Source organism: Fistularia commersonii, chromosome 7 (assembly GCF_037954325.1).
Source record: "Fistularia commersonii isolate RoL2024-O1a breed Wild chromosome 7, RoL_Fcom_v1.0, whole genome shotgun sequence".
In the NCBI taxonomy this organism is placed as follows: Eukaryota; Metazoa; Chordata; class Actinopteri; order Syngnathiformes; family Fistulariidae; genus Fistularia; species Fistularia commersonii.
This window is the reverse complement of record NC_141290.1, coordinates 15607135-15628404: the sequence shown is the minus strand read 5'-3', so window position 1 is coordinate 15628404 and position 21270 is coordinate 15607135. Positions and strand designations below refer to the sequence as shown.

Genomic DNA, 21270 nt, shown 5'->3' with positions numbered 1-21270 from the left:
ATATCTGAACTAAGAGTTTCCTGTACCACACACTTACAATTTCACATTAGACTCTTGATTAACAACATGGGATTATGATAATACTGTTTTACTGTAATGAAGTCATTACTAAGTATGTATTTATCCGACTGGATTTTGTTCTCCATAGGTTCGTTCTTAACATTGCCTTCCTTTATTCGTACTCATTGTCTCACATCTAAATAAATATCTTATAGCTATTCAACAATCAACCAAAAATACAATGAACACATTCAGATTGACCCCAAAACAATCGCGCGTCTTACTCTACTTTGGAGGTTACGCCCCCAAATTGTACGTATGCGCTGATTGGCTGACGTGTTTGCGTAAATACGTAGTCATGTCGTTGTGTACCATGGCGGAATGTAGTCAAGTTGACAGCGGTTCAAGTAGTCATACCATGGATAAAAGCATTACTCTTCCGCCCGACGAAATATTCCGTAATTTGGAAAACGCAAAACGGTTCGCAATTGACATAGGTAATTCAATTGGATGTGCAAAAACTTTTTTTTCCTCAGAATTGACGGGTCATTTCAGATTGAGCGTGAAGAGCCACTGTGTTTATGTACTAACGTTAGCAATATCGCAGCCTGATACTGTGAACTCTTTGCGACACCATATGAGAAAAGTAAACAACCAAAGATAACGTCAGCCTTCTTAATAATAATACATGTGTAACTATTATTCGGTCGTGGAGACGTTAGTTGCTTGCTAGCTTATGCTTTTATTAGTCCCGTCTTAACTCAGATAACGCTAGCTATGAGAGTTATTCCGCAGGCTCGAATAACCATTGTCTCTTTGTGTTTATATTTTCCTTTTGCCCTCATAAATCTTCTTTTTAAATCCTTCACAGGCGGATCTCTCACAAAACTTGCCTACTACTCAACCGTTCAACACAAAGTGGCCAAAGTTCGGTCATTCGACCTCACTGCAAAGGTGGGTAGAGCAAGTGAAAGTGACTCACTTTTAAACGATAACCATTTTTTAGATTAATACTCAAACTACAGCGAGCAGAACGTGTTGGATTCATACAGCAATGGGCACCATTCAGTGTAATGGCCAGTACTCTGTAGTAGAGAAAAATGCTTTGTAAAACATTTTATGGAGAAGATCATTGAAGATTCACCTAAGAAATAGGGATAAATCTCCCACCCTCTCTCCCCTTTATCGCTTTTTCTGATACTCTTATACGAACTTTGTTTCCGTAGGCCCTCACTGTTAGCAAAACGAGTGATCAAGTCCATGTCATGAGAGCTCATTAAAAGTCCAAGTGCTGCACTAATGATGTCAAAATAAATTGCACAGTTAGATACTAAACATAAAAATACAAAGTAAACATTAGTAAGGTTTAAAGCCCTGTCAGTAACACAAAGAGAATAAAACAACAAAATATGAAAAATGCTTATAGTAAAGTGCAGAGTTGTATAGACAACTACAAAAGTTAGTTTCACCAATAAGGACAGAATAATGTTAGCCAAATTGTATATTGAATATACCTCGATTATGTTTTGCCCTGGTCAACATCAACAAACAGCTATGTCCTCCTTTGTATTTCACACATTTTCCTAATTTACATTCAAGCATGCTGCTGTGTAAGTACCCTCAGTGTGCTAAGATGTGATTGCAAGGTATAATAATTGGAAAATGCTGGCTGTGCTCCATCCGAGGCAATGCCGCCAAGTCATCTCCCACTCACAGATCTTACTCCACTTTGCATTTGTCATTTGTTTCTAGGAGGCATCTGGAGACAAGTTGTATGAAATATCGGTGCAAGAGGAGGTCACACCACGTCTGCACTTTATCAAGTTTGAAAACGCCTACATTGAAACATGCTTAGACTTCATTAAAGACCATCTGGTCAACACAGAAACCAAAGTTATCAAGGCCACAGGTGGCGGTGCTCATAAGTTCAAAGAACTGATTGAAAAGAAACTGGGACTCAAGTGAGTAAGATTTGCAAAGGAAATCCTAAAGTCTCATGGTGTGTTGAGGAATTATGCTGGATTACCGGCTGAACAACAACTGTGATACATTTGAATTAATGGTTAATATGACCAGTAGAAGTTCCTCACCAACTGTACTTGCTGCTTCTCACATCAAGGGAAAATGCTGCTTGTATTTTGAAAATTACTCGCCGTTAAAAAAATGGAAATTCTGTATATTAATCAATATATTACTTAAAAATCAGAAAAAGTTAAAGCAGCATCAGAGAACTGGGGATTAATATCTTGAAGTTAAAGTATATTTCATTAATGATATTACTTTAGATGACTCACTTTCTAATATTTTTCACCTCAGTTCAGATTTGCAATGAAATTGCCACACTGCACTAAACACACACACACACACACACACACACACACACACACACACACACACACACACACACACACACACACACACACACACACACACACACACACACACACACCACAAATGTGTGTGTGTTATGCATCTGACTTGTCATGATTACATTTCTATGTTACAAAGATATTTTTTTTCCTCATTGCGTATCCTTAAGGGGGTGTTTCCCCATCGTGAGTCAAGCTAACAACCTACTGTCTGTTTTGCATTGCAGAGTCGACAAAGAAGATGAGATGACCTGCCTTATCAAGGGCTGTAACTTTGTCCTGAAAAATATCCCCCATGAGGCTTTTGTGTATGCTAAACATGCAGACTCAGAGTTCCGCTTCCAAACGACTCATCCAGACATCTTTCCTTACCTGCTTGTGAACATCGGCTCCGGGGTGTCCATAGTGAAGGTAATGGACAAGACTGTCAGTAGTCTTGTTGAGTTGGTCTCCATGTTTAAATTTCTGTAACTGAAGCGCATATGTGTCTTAACCTAAAGTATATGCATAGATTATATTGTTAAAATGAAATTCTATATTACAATGACAGTAAATTGTCAGAACACAGATTATTCTATTTTTTAAATGAAATATTTACAAAAGGGAAAAAAAAGTATCTCTTGTCAGGCATGTAATGTTGAAATAATATTCCTTTCCTCTTGGCTATTCCCTTCATGAGCTGCCAGGAGTTGTTATTATTTTCCTCTCAAAACTCCCTCCTATTATGTAGCCACAGGTTAGAAAACTGTACAGATGATCTTTGCAGCTAAGTGTTTAATAAAGTGTTTTTAGAACAGTTGGTATGTACTGTGCGAAACTGATTGACTATATGTAGTCACATCTTTGCCAAAAGATGATTGTAATCCCTTCATGTTGGGTTCCCAAAAATAGCAACATCCCATCCCTTCTGATCATAACAGGTTGAATCAGAGGATACATTTGAGCGTATCGGAGGAAGCTCGATAGGTGGTGGAACGTTCTGGGGTCTCGGAGCTTTGCTCACTCAAACTAAGGTAGATTAGAGTAACAAAACCAACCTACTTGCAGTTTCCACATCATGAAAGTTTTCCTACGATACCATCTCAGTATCAGATTTATTTTTGTATCTTTCATTTTAATTAATTAATGATTAATGATTAATGATTAATTGAATTGTACATATAACACAAATGTTAAATGAACCTCAGATTTTTTTTATTTGAAAACAAACCCTTGCAACATGAAATTAACCTTTTTTTCCCCTATAGAGATTTGATGAGTTGCTACAACTGGCCTCTAGAGGGCAGCACACAAGTGTTGATATGCTTGTCAAAGATATTTATGGAGGATCTTATGGATCTTTGGGCTTGACTGGAGATCTTATTGCCAGCAGTTTTGGGAAGTCCGCCACTGCTGATAAAGGTGATGCCTGTGTTCACTGTTTGAATTTTTGTTTGAATCCCTAGATGGGATGTCTTAGAATTCTGATAAGGCACATTTAGTTATTCTCGGTTGCTTAAAGCGATCCACCAAAAATACATGTAAGTAGTACCTATATAGTAGTACCTATATTTGAAGCGATATCCTTTAAGCCAGGGTTTCACCCATCCCAGAAAACTTGGAACACACACACCATTTCCGTTAATGAAAATTACTGTTCACTTTTTTAACTCAATTTTTATTTTGTTTTTCTTATTTTCTCAACATTGGTTGTATTGAGAAGTACAGTGTCCTTTTTGTGGTAAAGGACAGTGATTTTATTTTGTATGATAATAAATCATACAAGCCTTTTAATTGGAGGGTCTGCTTTCAGTAGTGGGGTAAAAATGAAAGAATATCCTTAGAGATGTGAATGTTACAGCATACTTTTAATTTGCTTCCTTTATCTGCAGAATTCTCTAAAGAAGACATGGCCAAAAGTTTACTTCATATGATCAGCAATGACATCGGACAGCTGGCCTGTCTGTATGCCAAACTCCACAACCTGTCCAGAGTGTACTTCGGAGGTTTCTTCATCCGAGGACACCCTGTTACCATGCACACTATTACCTACAGCATCAACTTCTTCACCAAGGCAATTTCTCTTCCTCTGCTAATACAAAAACAGTCATTCAGTCAGTAATTCTGTTTCTGCTGAAATTTCGGCCTACCAAGTTTCTTTGTTCCTTAGCCTGGCTCGATTCAGTCCCAAGCTATACTCAAAATTTAGGTATTAGGCTAATGTTTTTTGTCAATTTTTTGTAAGTTTAGGGTGAAGTTCAAGCCTTGTTCCTGAGACATGAAGGCTACCTTGGGGCTATTGGTGCTTTTCTTAAAGGAGCCGAGGAAGACAGTAAGACTAATTTGTATGACTTGTCACTTGACAAAATGGGACTTTTAAACTGTAGTGTTAAAGCTGGGTGAAGAGGTAAACATTTATCACCACTGCAGTGTGACAGAAAATCTAAGTTAGATGCCAGACTATGATAAAGTGCTCACAATATATAGAGTATTGTAATTAACCCTGATTTATTTTTTTGATCTCATTCAAAGCCTTTTGATATGATTCATTTCTTGGGCCTTCGACTTCACATTTATCAGTTATTGATGCTTAATAAAAGTTAATTCTAGGGAAATTATATGTAATTCCAGTGTGATTTCAATGTCATTTTTGCACTTTTTAGGTGATTTCAATGTCATTTTTGCACTTTTTTTGAACATAATTTTGCACATTATGTTTGCAATTCATTAACACAGTTAACATTGTGTTGTAGATGTCCAGTTGGGCAGAAACACAATATTATGTTAATAAACTCTACCAAACTGCATGATTTTTTCAGTACCTTTAAGTAATGTCCAATTGTTTGTTTGTATTAATTGTATGTTTCCCTCTTGTAGATCCAAATCAGTATAGCTGGGGTGAGAATTATGCTGGAAGCTCTGGCCTAATGAGCATTTCTCCAGACATGAATCCAATGCAGCGTGCACGGAGTGGAACGGTAAGTTTGCTGAGGAGGGTTGAAGTGGTGATATATGAAGATCACCATGTACCAATATTTTTTTAACTTAAGACTAAGTATTAGTTTTTCAGTTGTTTTTATTTCACCCTACTTAATTCCACCATATCCCCTACATTTCTACTTTTGTGCTTTATTTGATAATCATTTTTCCTCTTTCTGTGAAAAAATCAATATAATCGCCATCATTAATCTGCTTATTCTGATCTGTTTTACATCTCGCCACACATTCATCTGTCTGTATCATACAATTTCCTTCAGTTTCTTGTAAGTACCTCTGCTTTGTTTGGTGTGTAGACTGGTTTGATGCCATGTTCCACCTGGCCCTATTAACTTGCTCTTTAGCTCATGACAGTAGTTTAGTTTCAACAGGCCTTGATTTGCATGTTCACTAGAATAATTGCCAAAATGAGACCTCAAATTTTTTACCTTGAAGCATTTCTGCTGCAGAGCAGTTTCTCATAGGAAATTGAGTAGATTTTAGCCTCCCACAAAAAAATCTTATATTTTATTAAAATCCCTCTCTCCTTTGGTTTGATAAATATTAAATTTTATGTGAAATGGTGACCTAATTTTCCAAATTCTAAAGTATTATACATTATTTGATAGTCTGCATCTAAACATGGTTAATTAGCTGGGAAAGAGCCTGTTTATGATGACTCTGACGATTTAATTTTTTTCCCCCTTTGCTATTTACAACGATGGTACTTTCTGAATCACAGGCAGGAAAAAAAAGCAAGTACATTCCAAAAACAGCAAGATGCTAAATAAAAAGCAAAAAAAATCATATCTCACAGGTATATTTTGATGTGTCCCAAGCTGTGAAGTTTTTAAAGAGTGATGCATTGTAATTGGTGTCGCTCAGTGCTTGGACAGTTTGAAACAAATCTGTTGCTTGATATGGAAAGAGTGATTGCTGTTATTTTATCTGTAAATTTAGATTTCTCCATTTGCTTGATAGAAATGAAGCCTCATTTTTGTAAATAAAGAAACAAAACGGAAACAGTAAAAACGGAAGTACCAAACACTTATGAATTAAATTGATCATTATTTCTATAACAAATGAGACAAATGTCAATGGAAAATTTCCACTGAGCTGCCGCTTCTTGAGTTCCTGCTGGTGAAAATGACCCCACATTGCGACTGCCACTGCAACTTTCCTGTGCTTTGTACTCAATTCACTCGCAATTTGTTTCTGTAATACTTGGGTAAGTGTGTGTCTTTGTGCGCATGCATGTGTTTGTGTTAATTCATTAGAGGGGTTTTTCTCCAGATGGTTCCACTTTTTCAGGCATGTAATCTGTTCTAAATTGGTGCTTCTTTTGGGTCTTTTCTGGTTCTTATGCTTTGTGTTTTTTTGTTTGTCTTTTAATATGCATTCCTCCAGCATCATTTTGGTGCTTCTAATTTGTGTGATTTTGCCAAACTATGTACAAATAGATGTACTTTATTTGCAATCAGTCTCCTTTAAATTAGGCAAACTGTTACCAATTTACCCCCAAACAACTTACTTAAAAATCAAAGGGAAATAGTATTAAAATTGCCATAAACTAACCCTTAGACAAGTGAAAATGTTCTACTGTCAGGCTGTCCAAATATTGATGTAAACCAACAGCTTAAAACTGGTGATTAATTATTTTTTTCTCATTGTTTTTTGACCACTCCAGGGTCATTTACCAGTCAGAAATCATCCTAACACCATTTCAAAAATAAAAGCAGTTTAGTGATAGAAATAAGTGATCCATCAGGGGTCAGAGATTAAACATAACAGTACATATAGCTTTTCTGTTTCTGCTTGTCTAGTTTGACATGCTGGAGATGGACCGGCTAGAGAGGCAGCTGGTGAACCTGCCTCTACTACAGGATCCATCCTCATACATCCCCGACACTGTGGACCTCACAGAGGATGCCATGGCCCGGGAATACTGGCTCTTCTGCTTTGAAGAGGCTCTAGATGGGGTGCGCTTTCCCAAGTACTGTTTAGACTAGGCAATACATACAACATAAGTGTGCATTTATATATATTGCACTATAATTAGCATATAAGTATTAGTGTGATACTGTGTTAAACCTTGGGAAGTCAATTTAGCATTTGTTTTTAGTAAATTTGGTCACCAAGCTAACATAAGTATTTTTCAATATGGAGGGAGAAACCAATGTTTCATGATTGATGATGTCATCGATATTGATGATTATGTTTCCTGGAGCAGGTGGTAAAGCGTGCCGTAGCGAGCCAGCCTGACCTGCCAGAGGCGGTAGAGCGCGCTGAGAAGTTCCGTCAGAAATACAGGCACAAGCTTCAAACGCTCCGACATCAGCCTTTGTAAGAACAGTCTCCACTTCTAAACTCACCCGTTTGACCTGAATGTTGCTCTTTAGTCTGCTAACATTTCTCTTCAGCGTCTGCATTAGGCCATGTCTCCGTCTCTACTCTAACCACTTACACGCTTTCTTGACGAAAAAGGGAAATCTAGATGATGTTGTTTAGTTTGCCTTTTCACTTCCAGTCGGGGGGGCTTTTTATGAGTCTGATTCCTTTTGTATTAGTCTTTCAAATGATTGAACGACATGAACTGATATTAGACATTTGATCTGTAGCCAAGATTGGACCAAAAGCAGAAATATTGATTTACTCATTTCAGTCAATTATATGTAATTAATTATATTGTGTGTCCCAGTGATCCTGGGAGCTATGTTGTGGGGGGCTTTACGCCCCTGGAACGGCCACCCAAGGCAAACAGGTCCCAGGTGAGAGACAAGACAAAGCGTGGCTCTGAAGACCACTCATGAAGAGTAAAAACTTTGGATCAACTTTTCCCTTGCCTGGACGCAGGTCCCCCCCGGAGCCAGGCCGGGGGACGGGGCTCGTCGGTGAGCGCCTGGTAGCCGGGCCTGCACCCATGGAGCTTGGCTTGACACAGCCTGAAGGATTGACATGGGTCCCTCTTCCTCTGTCATTGAACCTCGGATGGAGGAGGAGCAGTGTAGTTTTCAGCCTGGTCATGCAACAGTGGACCAGCTCTATACCCTCGGCAGGGTCCTCGAGGGGATATGGGAGTTTGCCCAACCAGTCTACATGCGTTTTGTGTATGTGGACAAGGGATTGGACCGTGTCACTGCAGACGCTGCACGAAACAATCATGTAAGGGGTGCTCCGGGAGTACGGGTTACCGAACCCCATTATATGGGCTGTTCGGTCACTGTATGATCAGTGTCAGAGCGTGGTCTGCATCGCTGGTTGTAATTCGGACCTGTTACCGGTGAGAGTTGGACTCCGTCAAGGCTGCTCTTTGTCACCGATTCTGTTCCTAACTTTTATGGACAAAATTTCTAGGGGCAGCTAGGACGTTGAGGGGATCTGGTTTGGTGGCCCCGGGTTCGGGTTTCTGCTTTTTGCAGATGATGTGGTTCTGTTGGCTTCATCAGGCCATGATCTCTTGATCTCACTGGAGCGGTTCACAGCTGAGTGTCGGGATGAGGATCAGTACCTCCAAATCCGAGACCATGGTGCTCAACCGGAAACCGGTGGAATGCCCTCTCCGGGTCGGGGAAGATGTCCTGCCTCAAGTGGAGGAGTTCAAGTGCCTTGGGGTCTTGTTCACAAGTGAGGGAAGAGTAGAGTGGTAGACAGGTTGTTTGGTGCAGCGTCTGCAGTGATGCGAACTCTTTACTGGTCTGTTGTGGTGAAGAAGGTGTTGAGCCAGAGGGCGAAGCTCTCAACTTACCAGTCAGTCTACGTTCCTACCCCCACCTATGGTCACGAGCTGTGGGTAGTGACTGAAAGAACAAGATCACAGATACAAGTGGACAAAATGAGATTTCTCTGAAGGGTGGCCGGACTCTTGCTTGGAGACAGGGTGAGAAATTCAGTCATCCGTGAGGAGCTCGGAGTAGAGTCGCTGTGCCTCTGCATAGAGAGGAGTCAGGATGGGGATGTTGGGGCATCAGGTCAGGATGTCTCCTGGACGCCTCCGAGGGGAGGTATTCAGGACATGTCCACCTGGGAGGAGACCCAGGACACGCTGGAGAGACTTTGCCTTCAGGCTGGCCTGGGCACGCCTTGGGGTTCCCCCAGAAGAGCTGGACCATATGGCGGGGGAGAGGTTACTCTGGGCCTCACTGCGCCGGCTGCTGCTCCCAGGACCCGGCTCCGGATGAGCAGGATGGATGATGGATAGATGGATGGACAGTCAATTATATGTTCAAGAGAATTGGCATTATATTCTGTATAGAATGTGGTTGCCAATTACTTGTACAGATATAAATCACTGGGCCTCTATAAATTTTATTTAAATTTTTCTGCATTACCACTCAGCCTTGGCTGAGGGTACCAGTAAAAAGTGAATTGACGCCACTGCCGCAGTCCTGTTTTGTGTGTATTTCTCTCTAGCTAACGTAGAATGCTTCTCTTCTCACCTAGTGCTTATGGATCCCTCACTGTCAGAAGTCTGTTAGACACGAGGGAACACTGTTTAAACGAGTTCAACTTTCCTGATCCCTACTCTAAGGTCTGACTGAAATCTATCAAGTCTCTTCATTCTTTATGTGTGGTACATGGCCCGTTTGGCCCTGACTGATCCGTTAGTCTAGAATTTCTTAGCATTTGTCCTTACCTGGCCTTCAGGTCTCACACATGCACTTTTGTCTTTTCTTGCTAAATTCAGCTCGATGATGTATTATGAACATTAGAGACATTCACACTACACTGTCCTTTGCCAATGTCTTTTCAAACTCACAATTACTAATTCATTTCCTTTGAGCTGTAATTTGTACCACATCACTACTGCAGATTAAACAGAGGGAGAACGACGTTGCTCTCAAGTACTACCAGAAAGCAGTGAAGTCCCTGGAGGAGCTGAGCTGGGAGGAGAGACAGTTTGCTTTGGTTCGGGGCGTCCTCGCTGGGAATGTCTTTGACTGGGGAGCCAAAGCTGTGTCAGAGTAAGTGAGTTCAACATCTTCCGTTCTCTTGTTTAAGCAGCTGCTCTGTTCTGGAAAATGATGAGTGACAGCAGAGAAGAGCAAGAGATGCTCCACTGTTTTGATTCCTTTTATAAAAGACCTTGACCATTACTATATTCTGGACCCCATACTAACTCCTATGGACAATCTCTAGTGATTCAGGAATAAATACTGTCCCTAAAATATACATTGGTTATAATAACGTGCAACACCAAACATCAATTGAGCATCTTAAAGACATCAACCCTTCAACACCCACCCTTGCAATTCAACAGTTTCAAAAAGATAAGATGCGATAGCGTTTAATAAAAATTTTGCTGGAAATGGACATCAGTGTGAAATTAGAACCTAATGTGGGCTTTCCAAAATATCAAGATGCTTATGTATACATCTGTAAAAGGCTGATTTTGGCTGTTAAAACTCATTGACTGATCTCAAGGGAGGGCTTTACGTTGTCAGTGCCCATGTTTGAATTAGTTTTTAGAACTGTCTCACTCGTCATAGTTTTCTCCTGTTTAATCTCAAGAGGAAAGCAAGTGCTTTGATAACTGTAGGTAACGAGAAGTAGCATATCCGACTTTTCAAGTTATCTAGGCTGGTCAAGAATATTGTGAAAATTCTGAAGGTAAATATCAGTGTTTCTACTATGAGACACTCAACTTTATTTTTACACTAAATGCAGTTAAGGGTATTTGTCCCAATGTCTTTCAGTGTCCTGGAATCTGACCCTGAGTTTGGGTTTGAACAAGCTAAACGACAGCTGGAAGGTAAAAAAACAACTTTTCTTCAAAGGAACACAACAACTTTTAGTGGAATTGACCAGGTTGCCACCTTAACTGTAGTAGTACGAGAACATAGATAGCTTTCTCTGAATGAGCACTAAGAAACTAGAAGTCAGACTGACTTGTTGTCATGGCTGCCTCAACTACATTGTTAACAGAATTCATCAACTACCAGTTGCAAAAAATACTGTGATATACATGTTGTTGGTCCATCATCCTCAAATTTGTGAAATTAAGAGAAATTGAAGTTTTCAAAGCACATTTGTTGCTGCAACTACCTTTCTAAGAAAGCATCAGCTCCTTTGGCAGTCGAAGGCTGGCCTGCACTACTCATTTGGAAAATTGAAAATTGTGATGCATGCTTTTAAAATTGTGAAAAATGCTACTTCCTTTATTTTGTATTCTTTTTTTAAATGACAATTAGAAAAGCTACTGAAATCTACAGGGTGACTCCAGTAGATTTGATTTTTGGTTTCTCTTCTTATCAGACCGTCCCTGGCTTGTTGATTCTTTTGACCAGTGGCTTGAGAGACTAAAGGTAAGGCTTATTTATTCAATTACAAAATAAATAATTTCATTATTTCAAGAATATAAGACAGTTAAAGGAACCTTGAGAAAACAGTGTAAAGCATTTTCATCCCAGAGGGAATTGAACACAAAAAGAAAAGTTTCAGAACGTACTTAGTGCTTTTAGGACCTTACATTTCACGAATCATGATTTACTGTGTGTCTTCTGTGCACCTGACTATTAGTGCTTGAATACATTCCATCCTGGTCTTCTCTTGCAGGGTCCTCCTCATAAGTGTGCCTTGTTTTTCGTAGATAATAGTGGAGTAGACATCATTCTAGGAGTGATGCCTTTTGTCAGAGAGCTTCTCTCTCGAGGAACAGAGGTAAGAATGTATGTGAATGATAAAATGCTACCCATGCTTCATTTCTGGTCACTTAATGGTTGGTTTAAAATATGTTTGAAATATGAAAATGAGACAGGAACTAAAATGCGTTTTTCTTTTTTTGGGTCAAAAAACAGGACTGAGGGAAATTTCAGTATTGATTGACTATAGTTCCTTTGGGAAGAAATTGTGTATATATTAAAAAAAGAAAACAAGATATGTAAAGTTGTGGCAGAAGGTCACACTTATCCGTCGTTTCATACCCAGGTTGTATTGGCCAGCAACTCGGGTCCGGCTTTAAATGATGTAACAAATGGAGAATTGCAAATTTTGACAGAAAGAATTGCTGCCATGGATACAGTCATTCAGTGAGTAGAAATAGAATTTTGTTTTAAAATTATAATTTTACCATGCAAGAAGTTGTAGTCTGAAAATGCTTTATAGAATCTGGAAGCAAGTGGTGAAATGTGTTTGTTCTGCAGATCTGGGCTCCGAGAAGACAGGCTGACACTGATCCAGAGTGGTTCCAGTTCTCCCTGCCTGGATCTCAGGTTGGTTATTATAAATCTATCCATCCATCTTCCTCCGCTTCTCCGAAATTGGGTCACGGGGGTAGCAGCCGGAGCAGAGAGGCCCAGAGCTAAGTAATGTTACCTTTACTGTGTCAGGCAGCTAACATTTTTAAAGATAAGTAGAAACTTTAACATTTTTTTGTGATGCCCCCAGCCGCTTGGACAAAGTACTTGCCATGGTTGTTCGGGAGCGGAACACTGACCTGGTGATTATTGAAGGAATGGGCCGAGCTATTCACACAAACTACTATGCCATGCTAAGCTGTGAGAGCCTTAAGATGGCCGTCATCAAGAACTCATGGCTGGCCGATCGGCTCGGAGGGAAGCTGTTCAGTGTCGTCTTCAAATATGAAGTGCCGGAAGAAAAACCCAGCAAGGACTCAACGGCACTGACAGCTTCATGAAGCAGTCAGAGCTCCAGTTTGGACACTACAGAAGAGAACGCCAAAGTCAAGCAGCCAGATGAGACTTGCTGGAGCTCCGAATGTAAGGATGATGAACATGTACTGCCGCTGAATGTCTTGATCGTTGAGTTGATTGTACAATGTAGGGGGTTTAAATCATTAACACCGAAGTGTTATATTTACAGTATTGATTTAAGTGCTGATTCATGACGATCATTTGCAACACTTTCATGCAGATCTTTGTCAGATGTTCTGTTCACTGCTTAGTGTGCTGCCATCCTTACTTGGATGTAAGGGAAAGTCTTTAGGAAAGAGACTGCTGTGATGGATGAGATTCTGAGCTCATATTAAAAAGATTTAAAGTGAAGTTAGAGTACAACATCACTGAGGCCCAAAACTGTGCACTTTCTTTGGGAAATAAGATTCATCAAGGATGGGCAATATAGAAATAAGTCACCATATATTCAGACGTCTATACTGAAATACCAATTTATGTCATTAAAACTGTGTCGGTATGGACAATGAGGTTGCAGAGATGGAGTTTTAACTCCCAATTTTGCTGAAATGCTCAAAAAAGGTTCTGACGCTTTTTTTGAGGGCCATAAGAGATACTGTACTTGCTGAACCAGCTTTTTAAATGCAATGTATGGATTTTTTTTTTTTACTGCTGACTGGAATGATAGGTGGACATTGGGAAATTAATGTATTTCTTTAGGGTAATTTTTTCCTATTTATTTTTTCAAAATAGGTTATTTCATGGAGTTTTTCCCATGATTTTTGAAAACATTCAGGTAAAACACCATTATTTAAATTGATACTATACATTGTCCAGGCCTTGATAGTTGTTTAGTAGATGCAAGGTTGATAGCAACTTTCAGTAGTAACATTTCTCTTTGACAGCATAATTAATGTGCCTTTTAGGCTGATGTGATGAAAGCATCATTCACCAAAATCTGAAAGTTTCTTTTTGAAGCCCTTTAGTAAAAAGGCTGCTACACTATACATAAACATATTTAGTAACCCAAGCCATCTGATACCGTAAATTAGAAAATAATTTCATTAAGATGTAATCCATTGCTGTCGCTTGTGTAGCCATTGAAGTGGTATCAGGGAACATTTTCAGTCAGTGAACCAGCACTTTATAAGATTGAAAAGAATTAGGGATGAGCTCTTCCACCAGATGGCAGTATTTTACTGTGAGGTAGTTCTTTTTGGCCTACGCTTTCTCAAATCTTCACCAAGATGCTTGGTTTCAGAAATAACAGGCTCTTCATGTTAAAATATTACATGGCCATGACATCAGTCCATGGATTTACAAAAACTGACTGTTCAGCACTGCATAATAAAAAGCTGTTATCCATCCCTTAATTCACGATGCAACTCTTTGAAGCAATATAGTTGCAGCACATTGTCAAAATGAACCTGAAAGATCTGTATGATTGTACAGTAGCTGTTTTTCATCTGAATTCAAAGGACGGCCCAATGTCAAAACACCTGGCCTATCAGTGTGACAATAATTCCCAAAGTTTGCACATGTGGACTCCCTTTCAAAATGCAACATCTGTACATAAATGTGGGATTCAATCATATATGTTCTTGAAATTTATTTGCAATGTTTCAGTTAAGCCCACCAAGCACAATTTGTGTATTTTTCTGACAATCAATTTTAATTAAACATGGACATCTTTTAATTTATTACAGCTTTGTTAAATTTGTGTTTGTGTGTGTTTGTGTGTCAGGAAAATTTAACTGCGTGTAGAGTCAGTTGAGAGTTGCCCCACATTAAAAAAGTGTGAACCTGCCTCTGGCTGTGTGAAAGCTCGACTCCCTGGTATGTGGTGGTTGATGCCTGCTGCGGAGCTGCAAGCTGATAATGTATGAGGAGGCCCAGCAGGGGGTCCGGCAGCTCTTCACTTCGCTCGTCACTCTCCCTGCCAAAATACTCACCACTACTAGACACCTTTGTGAATTTACTGACATCTGAGAAGATTACTGGTAAGCTATGCTCTGTTTTCTTGGACTGTTTGTCAACATTTACCTTCAGCATCAGCTCTGGGGCAAAGCAAAACACCACCCGCTCATCTTGCACTAGAGCAAGATCATACATGGTTTGCATCTCTTAACTACTATCGTTCAGATGCTGCCAGTTGGTACAAAAAAAAAACCTGCAGCTGATATCACGTCTCGCGTTCAAATTGGAGATGAGGAATATGATTCATGCTGCAGACATCACGTTGCAGACATATTGAATCTCTAAAATCATAGTGTGAAAGTGATATGTTTCCTCTGAGGAAAAATGTTTGTACGTTTTAAAAAAAAGGGCATTTTCTTTCAATGAGAAGCTTCATTGTCCATAAGGAAAGACATCTTGGCAAAAAGTGTCACAGTGACCTGCAGTTGCACAGTGTATTACAAAACACATTGCTGATGAGACAGTGTTGCATTAAAAGGTGAATGTAGCTGTATGCATACGATATGTTAAATTATCTTTTAACATTGGGGTCCCTTGACAGTGTAATGTAAAATTGGAAAAAAATAGGCCGAAATCAAACAAGCAATGTGTGTATTACATCAAACATGGTTATTGCATTAACTCTTGATTCTTATGTCAAGCTACCGGGTAGATAAAGAAAACAAACACTCATAACCCAAGATCCCATATGTCAAATGATAATTTTAATTATATGCTAAATATTTCCCATCTTAGCTTACTAAGATGGCACTAAACCTGTAAGGCTTACTATGGTTGTTTTATTAGTTGGACTGATGTTGGTACAAGGTGTATTAAAAATGTCTTACAATCCCTAATAAATAGATATATACATGTCTTTTTTGTAGGTGTGTAGTCCATTTTATATACAGAGAACAAATTGCTTTGTTTTTGTTTGCTTCTAGATGTTCCCTTCAGTGGTTGCCACAGCAAATCATCAGCCTCTATCCACCAACAACATTTTTGAACTCATACAATACCATTGTGCGTTATTATTCAACAACTTGATAGAGGGTTAATTCTTGTGTATATGAATGGTATTTCGTGTCTACATGGATGAAGGACAGGAGAAATTAAAGTATTTAAATCATTGTGCCTTTAAGGCTGCATTTCAACTATTCACCAGCAGCATTTTCACTGTATCTTTCTTATAACAGCCTTGCTCATAAAACCAATAACAGCAACCTTGAGGAAGCGCTGCAGCACAGACTTTAACTGTGGAACACTAATTACAGTAAACAGTAATTAAATTGTAAATATTCACTTGAGCTCTCAGTAAACAGTGTCTGAATCTTTTCAGGAATTTGATTAACATTGATGTAGTAAGTCGACTTTTAACATAAAATGTGATAATAGCTGCATCCCAAATTTTATATTGCAATAATGTCTCATGTCACCTGTGTTTTTGTAAATTTTTTTAATGTGTGTGTATGGTTGTTTGTTGGTCAAGTTTTCATGAAAACTGATCCTGATGTTCAAATGTACTCATACGTTGATGTCTTTATTTTATATAATAATCTAATTTTAAGTAATTTGCCCTTATCTGATCAGCATCTTAATGTCTGCAGTCTTAAGCTAGTTTCAACAAATCAGTCTTTGGAATAGTTTGTAACTTAGTCATAAACCTATGAATATCCCTTCCATTTAGATATTTAATTTTGACCTGTTTGAAGTTGTGCAACGTTGTCCTCAGGTGACACAACCTGTTCGGATGAGGTTATCGTGTCACCCCAACAAACTGATGCGTTACATCAGCCGTCTTCCTGCCCGCTAACAAATACTGGATGGGGCTAGGATTTTGTTCCGGAGTTTGAAAATGTTCAAACAAATGTCAGCTAGTAGCCTCTGGCAATTCAAATGAACCCCCTTACCCCTGCACAAATACTTACTCCTGAAAGTCCATGGGTGTTTTTTTCCAAAATGTTTTTTTATTATTGTTTATCTTTTTCAAAGCATTTCCACAGTTGGGAAACTGAACTCACACCAGTCACTGAAAGTGACAGTTCTTTAGATCTCAGACATTCAAAAATATATCTGTCAAACCCTGACAGTCTTGCCAATATCTTAACTCCATATGAGGGTGTGCCAAAAAAGGGGAAAAAAAGTATATTTTGCACTGAAAAGGACACTTTGAAACAAAATTGACTGTAATTTGTTTACATATCTAGTCTGATTTATTTTGATATTTTTGGCCCTCGATTGTGGAAAAAAAAAAAACCCCACCAGAAATCCGGGAAACTGCAAGCACGTCCTTGCGAAGCTCAGCATTTATTAAACTGGACATGAATGAAGTCTGTAATCAAATCTCACCTCATATAAGCGGGAGTGTGAGTCAATATGCAGCGGCAGTGCTGCGTTAAATCTGTTTGAAAAGAATTGTTGTGAGACCAAATATTCTCTTGACTGGCATCTGTGCAGCCACTAGTAAATCATTTCAAAATATGCATCCCATCGAATATGTTATGCTGTTTTGTTTTGTTTTCAATTTGACAACCTATCATTCGACATTTAAAAGAAAATTCTGGAAATTTGCCCCCCCCCCCTCTCTAGAAAGAGGGAGTATAGGGAATTTATCTACATATTGTTTTTTTTCTTGTGTACAAAGAGTGATAAGGATCTGCATGATGGATTTTAGAATATGAGAAGACATTACAATACATGAGAAGATTTTGCAGTCTTATTGATTACTGGCACTTGAAATTGATCATGTAATTGATAGGATCGCCATCTCATTGCTGTTTTTAGTTTGTATGTAACACCTGAAGAGGTCATCCTGGAGCATCAGCTTCAGTTCATTTCTTTCTCACATTTCATTTTTTGAACTTGAGTAAAGATGAGTGGTTTAATTACACTTTCTACTTTTGGATTATTTTCTTGCAATTCTCCTACAGATCTAATTTCTCAACGTCACAAACTTTGACAGAATATAGCAAGGCGAGATGATGGAACAATTTATTTTAGCTGCTACATCTGTAATGCAGTCATTCTCACATAAAAATAGAATCAGTGATAAAGTTCATGAATGTCACTTAAACTCAACTGTGCAAAGACCTTATCTCTGAAATGGACTGGTGTCTTTTTTAATTCCAAAAATGAACTTGAGACTTCCTAAGTCCAGTATTGGTGTTTGTTAACACTCTCTGAGCACCTTTTTAGTTTAACTCAGATTAGTGTTTGCTTTAAGTTATGTGGGAGCATCTTTTATATATCTTTTATTTTCTACTTGCCTAAACAAATAGAGGGTTGCTTTGGTTATTCTGGACACCTGTCGGCCCCTTATGTCTGTTAATTAGCTGCTTTTAGCCGATCTATGTTGATTTGGGCGTTTGTTAACTATGTTAACCAGCGTCTTTAGCCTTTATTGGCTTCCATTATCCTTAATGTAGTACATTATAGTTTTCATTAGTATGTTGGAAAATGCAAATGCATACCTAATGAAATTCAGCAAAATATTTTCCTATTAATTTTAAAAAATCTATAAGGGTATGAGCTGTACACATTAATTTATCCTAGAAGTCAAAATGGGACACTTGACAAAGTAAGATGTTTAAGGAGTAGGCATTTCTAAAGGCATTTTGAATTTTGCTTCTTATCTTCCTTCCACAGACTCAGTCCTGCTGTGTTGTGCTCACTCTCTGCTAAGTCGTTCGCATTGTTTGTATTTACAGAAAATTTGTACTAGACTTATTCATGAGCTTGAATAACACAGGCAAGGAAATTTTCAGCTGGACAGACAAAACAAAGTAACTGACTTAAATTCATAAATGTCAACTAATTCCCGGCAGTAATTCACACAGTATCTTTCTCCAAATGTACACAGGCTCTCAATATAAAACTTGCTGTTTCTCTGCTGTGCCAAATGACCTTGTAAGACAAAGAATACTTTATGAAAAGTGCAGTAACATGATGTGACTGCAGCCGATCTTCCACCATTATAAACCCCAAAGTGAACAGTAAGGGATTGATAAAATTCAGGTTGAATTTTTCTGTTGTGCAGCGAGATTTGGGGAGAGACATGTTATTTACTTCCTCAACGGTTAATGCCATGTCTAAATACCTTTTCATGAGATATGTAAAGGTATTTGGACCCTTGGAAATGACTTCAGTTGCAGTGTGCGGTTGCAGAAGACACTCATGACAATAATATATATGTACACCGGTGTAAGTAATTATTCTTTACAGGAAGGCCTTGCCAGCAGGTGTTGGAAGGAACTGCAGCGATTTACTTCTTTTCAGCCACAGGAGGATTAGATTTCAACCAATGTTTGGCAACGATTCTACTCGTCCCTCAGGTGCTTTATCCAGAGCTGTTGGGGACAAGTTTGGAAATAACCTTGAGACATCTGAGAATATAGAAGAGGAAAGATGTTAATTGCTTAGTTTTTATCATAAAATGCTTGTTTGTTTTTAATGTCACATGTATTGTCCTTGTCTTTTTGAATTTATTTTTCCCCAGCTGGCACAGTAAGTCCACCCTTTAAAATGCAGCACACAAGAGAATATCTGAAATGTAGGAGTTAAGTGGAAAAAATGGAAAGAAATTTGCAAATAAATTAAATCATTATGCTGGGTAGAGGGTTAGATTGTTTATATTTGTAGCATCAAACACAAATTACTAACATAGTCTTTTTTTCCTTTTGCAAAAAAACAACTTGAAAAGAATTCTTGTCAAAAATTTCTCATCTCGGCAACTGGACTTGAATTTCTTTACTTGAAGACGAAGACGTTCTGAAGTTCAGAAGACAAGAAATCTTCTAGCTTTGGCAACTGGAGCTGAATTTCTTCACTTCAAGATATTCTTCTCGAACTAAAGAAGCCTCTCGGACGAAGGGTGAAACGTCTTCAAGTGAAGAAATTCAAATCCAGTTGCCAAGACAAGATGATTTCAACGGGAATTCACCATGACCTGGATAGCTGTGAACCTCAACAAACTTGAAAAGAAGTTAAACAATCAAATGTTTCCGAGAAAGCGTGGAAATAAAACTCTACAGAAAACTCAGGTTGTCCCGGGACATCGCGCCATCTGATCAGATTTGGCGACTTCAAAAAAAAACAACTCTAAAGTGTGTCAGACAAAATACAAGTATCAAAGTATCAGATATGATCATCTGGACCATAAAAGAAATATTCAAAATTCCATCTCAGATGCCAGCATATATCAAATGTAATGAACTGACTTTGACCAGGGAGTTCCCCCTCTGGAGGCTCGCAGCTCAGCGGCCCTCACGGGGACGCGCCCTCGGGAGCGCGCACCCGAAGCTGGTAGCCTCTCCTCATAAGGAACAGGAGCCAGAGTCGATGCTCTGCTCGTCCGAGGCTACACGGAAACCGGAGCCACCGTGTTTGCGTGCGTGTTTCTGCGCGTCGCCACCGTTTGACCGAGCAGCTCCTCAAACACGAAGGAACAACAACAACAACCAGGACGTACAAACCCGGGTGAGAGTCTCTTTTTTTTTTTTTTTCTTGTATTTTTTCTCCTAATTGCGTTCATGCTTTCGTCCTATTTCTTGAAAAGAAAATCTGTCGTATTTGTTTAATTTCCTTACTCCGACTCGTTTTTTTTTTTAAATAACCGGAATTTAATGTCGTTCACGCAGTTACTTTTGCCTAGGTTTTCATCTGCCGCCGCTATAATCCCATTAAAAGTGCTAATCAGGAATAATTAAAACCATCTGTGCGTCAGAACTCACCCGCTTGGATGATTGCCAGCGAGACAAGTATTATTATTATTGTTAATAATAATTATCTATATATCTATTTATATCTCATTTAAACCGGTTATCAATTAAACGATTGTGATGTTTCCTGCTGTCACGCTCCGAAATCGGATCATCAAATCTCGAAGTTAATTTCTTGGATGGATGGTGAGGAGAATGAGAAATGATTGCAGCGATTATCTCTATTTGACAGCTTATCTTTCCTCACACTCTTGTGTGTGTGTTGTAGAGAGGGAGTGGGTGCAAGGGGATTAAATTTGAGTCTCTTTGTGAAGCCCTGCATATTAAAAGTTGCAACATCACTGCAATGGAGCCATGTATGTGGACTGACATTAACATGATGATCTCTCATTGCAAATTCAGTCAGCGGGGAAGCACATATGATCAGAAGGCACTCGAGGAACCCTCATCATGAGTCAACTTTCTCTGGGCGAAACAAATCTCAGGTTCACAAATAAGTGAATTGTATGAAAAGGATAGATAACCCTAGGATGCACTAACATCATTAGGTGTTTGCCGGGAAATTAATTGAGTATCCCCCCCGGCACCTCCTTCCAAAGTCAAGGATGTTATTTGATTTTTGTTCTCAAAAAACACTGATTAACT

The 21270-nt window shown here is 38.9% G+C and overlaps 2 protein-coding genes across 5 annotated transcripts in view; both read left to right on the top strand.

Moving 5' to 3' along the window:
- Positions 1 to 358: 358 nt before the first annotated feature.
- On the top strand, positions 359 to 14797 carry pank4 (pantothenate kinase 4 (inactive)). Of its 3 annotated transcripts, XR_015106413.1 has the most exons (20): positions 359 to 497; positions 872 to 954; positions 1753 to 1961; positions 2597 to 2780; positions 3290 to 3382; positions 3617 to 3770; positions 4241 to 4422; positions 4599 to 4680; positions 5226 to 5326; positions 7148 to 7303; positions 7555 to 7667; positions 9765 to 9852; positions 10134 to 10285; positions 11018 to 11073; positions 11577 to 11626; positions 11877 to 11981; positions 12249 to 12349; positions 12464 to 12532; positions 12708 to 13039; positions 14697 to 14797. XR_015106413.1 is itself a non-coding variant. In XM_086150012.1 (19 exons), the coding sequence occupies exons 1-19, from the start codon at positions 359 to 361 to the stop codon at positions 12955 to 12957; spliced, it is 2367 nt and encodes a 788-aa protein (XP_086006138.1). In that variant the 3' UTR covers positions 12958 to 14668. The 3 variants fall into 3 exon arrangements, 1 of the variants encoding a protein (XP_086006138.1); XR_015106414.1 differs by lacking the exon at positions 14697 to 14797 and having other exon boundaries at positions 11911 to 11981; positions 12708 to 14668; XM_086150012.1 differs by lacking the exon at positions 14697 to 14797 and having other exon boundaries at positions 12708 to 14668.
- Positions 14798 to 20220: 5423 nt separating this feature from the next.
- The window catches only part of draxina (dorsal inhibitory axon guidance protein a), a 28735-nt gene continuing 27685 nt past the window's right edge, over positions 20221 to 21270 (top strand). For both annotated transcript variants that reach the window (XM_086150011.1, XM_086150010.1), the window contains exon 1: positions 20221 to 20383. The gene's annotated coding sequence lies outside the window, so the exon portion shown is untranslated. The remainder of the gene's footprint in view (positions 20384 to 21270) is intronic.